This window comes from Varanus komodoensis, unplaced genomic scaffold (assembly GCF_004798865.1).
Source record: "Varanus komodoensis strain SLA01 unplaced genomic scaffold, ASM479886v1 scaffold28, whole genome shotgun sequence".
NCBI lineage: Eukaryota > Metazoa > Chordata > Lepidosauria > Squamata > Varanidae > Varanus > Varanus komodoensis.
Window position 1 is genome coordinate 457,107 of NW_025335727.1, and position 9,004 is coordinate 466,110.

General features: G+C 55.8%; 1 protein-coding gene across 9 annotated transcripts in view; it reads left to right on the forward strand.

Annotated features, from left to right (window-relative positions):
- EIF4G1 (eukaryotic translation initiation factor 4 gamma 1) overlaps nucleotides 1–9,004 on the forward strand; it is a 75,363-nt gene that overhangs the window by 56,776 nt on the left and 9,583 nt on the right. For all 9 annotated transcript variants that reach the window (XM_044434379.1, XM_044434377.1, XM_044434383.1 and 6 more), the window contains 9 exons: nucleotides 976–1,122; nucleotides 3,137–3,373; nucleotides 4,313–4,417; nucleotides 5,770–5,926; nucleotides 6,565–6,665; nucleotides 7,417–7,519; nucleotides 7,607–7,709; nucleotides 8,219–8,478; nucleotides 8,561–8,676. In XM_044434379.1, the coding sequence (XP_044290314.1) occupies nucleotides 976–1,122; nucleotides 3,137–3,373; nucleotides 4,313–4,417; nucleotides 5,770–5,926; nucleotides 6,565–6,665; nucleotides 7,417–7,519; nucleotides 7,607–7,709; nucleotides 8,219–8,478; nucleotides 8,561–8,676 (1,329 nt within the window). The remainder of the gene's footprint in view (nucleotides 1–975; nucleotides 1,123–3,136; nucleotides 3,374–4,312; nucleotides 4,418–5,769; nucleotides 5,927–6,564; nucleotides 6,666–7,416; nucleotides 7,520–7,606; nucleotides 7,710–8,218; nucleotides 8,479–8,560; nucleotides 8,677–9,004) is intronic.

Here is a 9,004-nt window from a genome sequence, read left to right on the forward strand (position 1 = left end):
CTGTCCAGATCCTTTTGGATCTGGACAGACTATGGAAGTGGGCAGGAGACAACAGGATGGCATTCAATGTGGATAAGTGCAAGGTCTTGCACTTGGGGCATAGGAATAGCTGTCATAAGTACAGGTTAGGTGACAAGTGGCTGGAGAGCAGCGCTTGTGAAAGGGACCTCGGGGTGCTGGTTGACTGCAGGCTGAACATGAGCCAGCCATGTGATGCGGTGGTCAAGAGGGCAAACGCCACTCTTGGTTGCATAGCCAGAAGTGTGGCTTCTAGATCGAGAGAGGTATTACTACCACTCTGTACGATTCTGGTGTGCCTGCAACTGGAGTATTGTGTTCAGTTTTGGGCCCCTCATTACAGGAAGGATATAGCCGGGTTAGAGTCAGTGCAGCGTAGGGCCGCAAGGTTGGTGACCAGTTTGCAGGGGATGCTGAATGAGGCGAGACTGAGGGAACTGGGTCTCTTCAGCCTGGAGAAGAGGATACTCAGAGGGGATGTGTTGGCGACATCCAGGTATGTGAGGGGATGTCACACGGAGGTGGATAGAGACCTGTTCTCCCCTGCAGAGGAAGGCAGGATGCACTCCAACAGAGCAAAGCTTAGGGAGCCAAGGTTCCATTTAGATGCCAGGAAGCGTTGCCTGACAGTTAGGACCCCGAGGGTGTGGAATGGGCTTCCACGAGAGGTCGTTGAGGCCCCATCAGTCTGGGTGTTCAAGGATAGGCTGGACATGCACATGGTGGGCAAGTTGTGAGCAGAACCGGCTGGTGCCGGAGGTCTGACTAGATGGCCCGAGTGGCCCCTTCTGACTTTCTGTGTTTCTATGTTGCTAGAACTTCAGATGATCTGGAAGTGATAATTCTATTAATGCAGCCTAAAATAGTCTATCAGTGTTCTGGAGGCATAACTGGGAATTCTGAACCATGGCACCAAAATCTTTTCTCACTGTGATTTCTGTCTGCCCTCTTCTCTAGCTAAAAGTCCCCACTACTGACAAACCAACCGTGATGGTCAACTTTCGTAAGGTACTCCTGAACCGGTGCCAGAAAGAGTTTGAGAAAGACAAGGATGATGATGAGATTTTTGAGAAGAAACAGAAGGAGATGGATGACACAGCTGGCGTGAGTTGTGTTTGAACCCCTGGGGGCAGGAGAGCTCAGGCAGGGTGTGCTGGAAGGGTCTGGGGGTGCATGCAGCCCCCTCTGTTACGTGGCAAGAAGAGTCAAGCCTGTCCTCACCTCTGATGCATCAGAGAAGCAGAATTGGGTGGCTTTTGGATACTTGAGACCCTTGTTCCAATGGAGAGGGAACGGGATGTGGATCAACATGCAGGTGTCTCCGTTCTTGGCAATCCTTTCAAGGCCTGGTGCAGGTGCTCAGTAGGTCATCCCTAACCTTGGTCCCAAATCTTGAGAACAGTGGAGACCTTCAGTGGTCCTTAGAGTTAGTATGATGAGAGCCAGTGTGGCCTAGTGTCGGAGTATTGGATCGGAATTTGGGAGATCCAGGTTATTGTCCCTGCGTGGCTATGAAGCTCACTGTGTACTCCTGTTGGGCCAGCCTTACACGTTGGAAGGGGCCGTGAAGGCCATTGGGCTCTTGCAGGACACCAGTTTGCACCATCCCACTCAGGTGGCTGCCCAGTTTTGCCCTGAGAGCCCACCGCCTCTCAGCCTGAGTTGTTGTGAGGATAAAATGGAGGGCAGGGGGTTGTGTTAGCCAGCTGGGGTTCCTCGCAGAAAAAAGAAAGGATGTAAATATAAGAAATACAATAGTCTGGTATTGCACATTCACCTCAGGCTGCAGGCGGGTCTTCGTACGCACCACTAGGGGCAAGTGAGACATCCACTGGGTTCCCGGAACTGGTCAGATTCAAACTTCCTGAGCCCACCGTTGGAGGTTGGGGTTTGCAAGTGCCATTCAGCCACAGAGCTCATGAGGTGACCCTGGACCAGTTGCCTTCTCCTGTGGCTTGTCGTTCTGTCAGGATTCAGCATCCATGTTGAAGTGTGGCACGTTTGGTTTCCATGGAAACACACAGAGAAATGGCGCTTTGCTGTCAGGTTTCCATGGCTTGTCGTCATGTGTGACCCTAGTTAGGATGTTTCCAGGCCATTTCCACCAGTGAGTTTAGTGGCAAGAGCTGCCGCGGACGCTCCAGGCTCGATTCTTCTCTGGCCTGTTCTGCTTAGCAACTGCTGAGGCAGCTGCAGCTGGGTTCTGATTGGCTGCCTGCCACTGCTTTTTCCCCTCTGTGTGCTGCCTTCCTGATGCCCAGCCACAGCAGTGGGACTTCACACCACACCAGCCCCAGCGCTCCTGCTTGGTCACTGAATTTCGCTGGAGCAGCACTTTGAAACGGCTGTGTGTGTGTGCTGCTCCCTGAGCCAGCCTTCTCCTCCTGTGAAGGCCGCTTTACACAGGAGGAACATGCAGGCTGTGCATGGGCACCACCAGCAGAGCAGTCACCCTGAGAAGTCCCACCTCCCGCTCTGCCTCGCCAGTCCTGCCTTGCCTCTGGTATTCCCGAGGGCTGTCAGCAGTCCCCTGTCCCCCACTCCCTCCGCCACGGCCAGGGGACGGACAGACAGGACTTTCCTAGGCAGATGTCCGAGCAGGCCCTCTTGGGAGTGTCTGTCAAGCAGGAGGCCCTCCCTCGGCCCCGGCATGGCCTGCCTTTGCTGATGCTCTCCGTGCAGCCGGCAGAAGAAAAGCGTGGAAGAGAGGAAGGCAGCTGGCTGAGGCCACACCCAGGGGAGCACGCGAGCCAGTGAGGGAGAGATGGGCAAGGCAGGCAGTTCACCCTGGGATTGACTCTGAGCCACAGGGGCTGATGGGATATGTGCCGCCATCTGGAGGGAAGATGGAGGAGCGTGGGAGCCATGCAGTCACCGACACTGCAAGCGTGCAAACAAGGTGAGATGCAGTAACCCTGTGGCCTTGCTTAGCCTGATGCGTGAATTCAGCCAGCGCCTGTGTGGCGGTAAGGACAACGTGCGAAAGTCGGGAAGTGATTTGTTCATAATTAATAGTCAAAAATGGAGGAAATTAACCAAACTAGAAGCAAAGGGGGGTTAAGAAATGGGTTGCAGCTTAGCTGAGCTGTCCTCACTTTCTTTTCCTGTCTACTGGTAGCCTGAGGAGAGAGCCCGTCTGAAAGAAGAGCTGGATGAGGCCCGCGACAAAGCCCGGCGGCGCTCCCTGGGTAACATCAAGTTTATTGGAGAGCTTTTTAAACTGAAGATGTTGACGGAAGCCATCATGCACGACTGCGTGGTCAAACTGCTCAAGAACCACGACGAGGAATCCCTCGAGTGCTTATGTCGGCTGCTCACCACCATTGGCAAAGACCTGGACTTTGAAAAAGCCAAGGTAGGCTTGAAGGCGAGCCCACACACGCGCCCGCCCTCTCAAGGGTTAGGTGTCTTGAGGGCAGTGATGGCACTTTTGTCGAGTAGGATTTGGCCCGAGGAATAGGTGAATCCGGTTCTCCCTCTTCTGCCCCTCCTTCTCTCCCCTGACTTCCACCAAGGTTGTCCTTACAACCCTTCTGCCAGAGCTTGTCCCTGTAGCTACTTCAGAAGAGTTGACGGCCCACCAGCAATGCCCATTTTCTAGCCCTTCTCTCCTCCGGCCCACCCTTCGCCTGTTAGGGAAAGCACATGGCTCCATCGCACCGCCTCTTCAGTGGCTGGCCTGCCTTCTGTTTTGCAGAAGCGGTACCTGCACTGTCAGGTGTGGCTCTGCACCCTTTGCCCACATGTTGACCTGGAGAGGGTGGCAAGAGGTGGCTGAGAGGCTTAAGGAGCCAAAGAATTGCAGGCTGTTTCTTCCCCTCAGGCAGTCCCCTGCAAGATCAGAAAGCCTCTTGCTTCCAGATCAGGTGGGCTGGCTGCAAGGTATGAAGCAATGTGCAGCCATGACCAGCCCCACCGCTGCTTCTCCTGAGGCAATAGCTTGAGCTTGGGGGCAGGCGGGTGTCTCCCCAGCTAAGCTTCAATGGTGAGGGGGAGAGCAAGGCACTGGGCTACATGCCTCCTGATCCCCAATGGGGCCAGAAAAAATCCCCCCCCCACCTTGCTTAATGGGTCGGTCCTGGTCTAGAGAAAATTGCTACGGAGGTCTGGTTATTCTCTTGCTTGAATCCTATCTCTCAGTCCTGAGACTAAGGTTAGTCCTCATGGGCTTCCTGAAGGATCTTCTCTTGGTTGTTTTGAACTGTCCTGCCACTGACTGAGTGTGGCAGCCACTTTGCTCGCTGCTGCACTGCTGTCTCTGGTCATTCTCATTTTCTCTTCTTTGCCCACCTAGCCTCGGATGGATCAGTATTTCAACCAGATGGAGAAGATAATTAAGGAGAAGAAAACATCTGCACGTATCCGCTTCATGCTGCAGGATGTGATTGATCTCAGACGGGTAAGGTGCAGACTGTAGCTCCCTATTGGCCCCTGGGCTAGATGAGAGCTCCACCCCCTTCCTGGGATAGGCCAGCCTGACTCCGGGTAAGGTGCAAGACCCGCCTTTTCCCCCAAGGCTATCGGGTGCCAGCACAAGCCAGGGCTTCCCTCGCTGTCCCGCTAGCCCCTGGGCACCGTGCTAGCCTGCAGCCCTCGCCTCGTGCGGCTGAGGCGACGGCCTGAGAGCACCACATGCAGCCGGATCTCATGCGCAAAGGCTCCCGGTGCGGCCCTTTCTGAGCCAAGGGCTGCTACGTGCTTGGCTGCAGCCTGGGAACGGTGCTGGCCAGGGGCATGCGCGGTCCTTCCTCGCTCACCTTTGCCCAAGGGCCAGCTTCCCCTCAAGCACTGGGCTGCGTTGGAGATGGCATGCGGATGGCAGAGCACGGAGGGCCGGGCCGTTTGAGACGCTGCCATGTGGGCTCCAGCTTTTTCTGGGACTGCGCGGCCTGAAGCGGTGCAGGGGGAAGATCAGTACCAGAGGGGGCTGCAGGAAAAAAGACCCAGTACTCCGTTGGCCTGCAGGTCCTGCTGTGGAGGCCAGCCTCGCCCATCCCGCAGCAAGACCCATGTTTGCCCCGCAGGGCTAGTTTAGCTGGCTGGGGAACTGTCAGAGATCGGGAGGGCCCCGGATGGGGGGAAGCTGAGCTCAGGACCCACTTCCGTCCCACTGTCTGCCATCCATTGTTGTTTCTACACTTAAACATTCCACTAGGCTGGACTCGGGGACCGAGAACACACGTGTCTTTGTCGGCGTGTCTTCTGTCGTGACTTGGCCTGCAAAGAATAAGAGTCAATAGACCAGAGTGGGGGGAAATGTGTTTCAAGGCCAGGAGGAACAGCCTCTCATGAGGCTGTTTCAGGACAGGAAGGGCCTGGCGGGTGTTGCTGCACCCTGCCGGTGGAACGGCTGCCCCTCTGGCTCTGACTAGGTTCCAGCAGCACAAGGACCCCACGCAAGGCCTGGGCATGGTTTGGGTGTTGGCTGTCATTGAAGAGTGCGTTATTAAAGGCCACAGTGGGCAACCCACCACTCACAACTCAACAGCAAGCCATAGATCCTTTTCAGGGCTGGCTCATGGTTCCGATTCGTGCATTTGTTCGTGCAGCTAGAGTCAGGCAACATGATAGCCCACATTTCAGCAAAAAGCAGCAGTTCAGAGCCCGCCCACACAAACCATGTTCAACTGTGGGAGTGGATTATCTTGCTGTCTCAACCTAATCTCCCCCCCCCCCCCCACGTTTGGCTTCATGCTGCTAAATGTTTGGGGTGGTGTAACCTCTCCCCACCTTTTTGTGTCCCTCTTGCAGAACTCCTGGGTGCCACGGAGAGGAGACCAGGGCCCCAAGACCATTGACCAGATCCACAAGGAAGCAGAGATGGAAGAGCACCGTGAGCACATTAAAGTGCAGCAGCTGATGTCCAAGCAGGACAAGAGGAGAGGGCCTTCAGGCCCATCCTCGGCGGGTGAGTGGGGCAGCCGGACGGCCATCTCGCCTTGGGACTGAGGGCCAGCCTGCGTCACGCGAGTACCTGGGAGAGTGCAGGCCGGTTATCTGGTCCTGGAGTTGTTGCTGGCCCTGCGCATGAGGAGTGCAGTACAGCATCCTGCCTTCCACAGGATGCTCTTGCGACTAATAGCCCGGCCGTCTTTAAAGCCCGATTGGGCCAATTCTTGGAAGGTCTGGTTTGTCAGTCCATTAGCCTGGGTGACCCAAGGGAACCTCCTGGTTTCTGGCCAGAGGGTTACAGAGTGCCAGTTGCTGGCAAAGTTAGCTGTTGCCCTCAGTCCCTGCTTGTAGGTTTCCCTGAAGCTTCAGGTTGGCCGGTTTGGGAAACAGAATATTGAACTCAGTAGATCCCGTGCCAAATGTGTTGGAATGTGGCTCATACCTTTCCCGGCTAGCATGGCCATTGGCTGCACTGGGCTGTGGGCCTGATGCTGCAGGAGTGCACGTGTACTCTCGGATCGGTGCCAGGCGGCGCGGTAATTCCAGCAGGCCACCTTGCTCCGACTGTCACAGTAGCCGTGTGCGTCTGTGGGTGGGTGGCTTGTCCCCTTTGGTTGCTGCAAAGGCGAGGCCTTGACGGGGCTCTTTCCGCAGGTGGGCGTGGGAGCCTTGTTTCCGATGATGGCTGGAACACCGTTCCCATCAGCAAGGGCAACAGACCGATCGACACCAGCAGGTTAACGAAGATCACCAAGGTGAGCGTCTGCACTGGAAGTGGGAGTGGGTGCGGCTGGGTTTGGGGGTCGCAGCACTGGGGCCGTGTGGTCTCTGCTCCTGGTGAAGCTCTTCCGCCCCCACTTCTTTCAATGGCGACGGAGGATAGAATTCGAAAGGTCTGCTTGGCATCCAGTTCCCTGAATCAACAGGAACCTTCATTTGCACTTTTATCTCCGTGTCCTTGAGTGCTGCCGTACTGATCTTAACAAATACTTCCCTGAGGAACCTCGTTTCTGCTCTGGGGACAGGGATTGGTAGCATAATTCTGCTTCCAAGGCTGAGTTTCAGAATTGCAGTTTTTGATCTTAACATGGACAGGAAGAAAAGAGGTGTACATTGGAGACAGGTAGCTAGTAGAGATGGGAGTTGAGAGAAGAGGTAGGATGAGAAGTTCTGGGAGAAGGTCCAGATCTGTAGTGCATTAACCCCCACAGCCTGATGGTCGAAAGTCTTTGTGAGGCCTCTGGAGTCATTGCCCAAAGGATGCTTCGTTGTTTGACGCAGCATGGCCTGCATGTCAATACCCCATAAAACCCCGAATCGCCTCCCTGCGTCATAATGCCTTGCCCACCGTGCCTGAAGGCTGTTACCTGTATCTTGAGGACTAGAAACACTGTGATTGAAATTCACATTCTCAAGGTGGCATTCTTCAGCTGTTGAATAGAAGGTGTGTTCCATCTAATCAGCGAGCAACTGAATTTCTGTTTCTCTCCTGCCCCCCACCCGCAGCCTGGTTCGATCGACACCAATAACCAGCTCTTTGCGCCTGGTGGGCGACTGAGCTGGGGGAAGGGCAGCAGCGGTGGTTCAGGTGCCAAGCCTGCTGAGCCAGGTAAGGCAGCCAGAGCAATAAAAGAGTGTGTGGGGGGGTTCTTTCTGAAGCACCTGGGCATCTAACAGCCGTCCTTCCTTTGCCCAGTGTCTGACTCCAACCGGCCAGCCACGAGCACCTTGAATCGCTTCTCGGCCTTGCAGCAGTCGGCTCCTGCAGAGAGCCAGGACGTTCGGCGAGTGGTGCAGAGGTCAGTCCTCCTTCCCAGCCTCTTCCTCTGCAGGCCTGTTGGTAGAAGCACAGCGAGCCTCCCCTGTCCACCCGCTGCATCGTTCCATCCCTGCCTCGGCACTGTATTCACTCATCTGGAGCGAGTGGGAACGGCTGGCTTGAAGCTTTTGCCAAGCTTGGCCTCCTCAAGTGGAATGGCCGCCGATGCTGGGGGAGAATCCTGGAATGTGTTCACCCAGGCTCTCTAGCAGAAGATGGCGCCACTCTTGGACTGGGAAGGTGGTGCTCTCCGCCCTCTGCTGAGCCCTAAGCTAGATGGTGCATCATTGGCTTCTCCCAGGCAGGCCTTCCTTTGCATTTCTGCTGTTCCAGTTTCTGTGTTGGCGTTGAGCAAGGCGGTACAAAACATCTCCTGCTTTTCTTGAGGGGGACACATTCTTGTCGGCTTGGGGCCCTGGAGCTGAAGCGTGATTTCTCCAGAGCCTGGCTTGCAGGGGGGGTCTCTCACTGGTTTGCTTCCCCCAACAGAAGCAGCAGCAGTCGTGACCGCTCTGAGAAGGGCAGTGAGCGAGGGGAGCGCCTCGAGCGTGAGCGGCTGGAGAGAGGGGAGCGCCTCGAGCGCTCAGAGAGGCTGGACCGGTCTGACCGCAACAGAACTCCCATCACCAAGCGCAGCTTCAGCAAGGAGATGGACGACAGGAGTCGGGAGCGTGAACGGCAGGGCGTCCTAGAAACCGTGCGCAAAGTATCCAGCATGTCAGAGGAGCGGGACCGGAGCAGGGAGCCCAGTGAGTAGTGGCCACAGAGCACACGGCCGGTGCCTCTCTCATTCCCATCAGCACTGACCTCTCCCTCTCTCTCTCTCTCCAGCAAAGCGTGAGCCTGCGGCCCCCGAGCCGCCTGCCAAACCCGCCATGTCTGAGGAAGAGCTGGAGAAGAAAGCCAAGGCCATCATTGAGGAATACCTGCACATCAACGATATGAAGGTTTGTGCCAGGGGTGTGGTAGACGCTGAGCAGAGCCGGTTTTTCTGTGCTGCTGCGGCAGAAGCCACGGGCGGGGTGTCACGGGAGCGCTGTCTGAGCAGGGTCTCCGTGGTGTGCTGGGGTCTTGCTTCCTTGGGGAGGTGCTGGGAGTTGAAGGCTTTTTTTCCTGTCCTGAACACACAGCATACTAAAAAGCAGAGACGTCACCCTGCCAACAAAAGTGGGTATAGTCAAGGCTATGGTTTTCCCAGTTGCAATGTATGGCTGTGAAAGCTGAACCATAAGGAAGGCTGAGTGCCAAAGGATTGAGGCCTTTGAATTGTGGTGC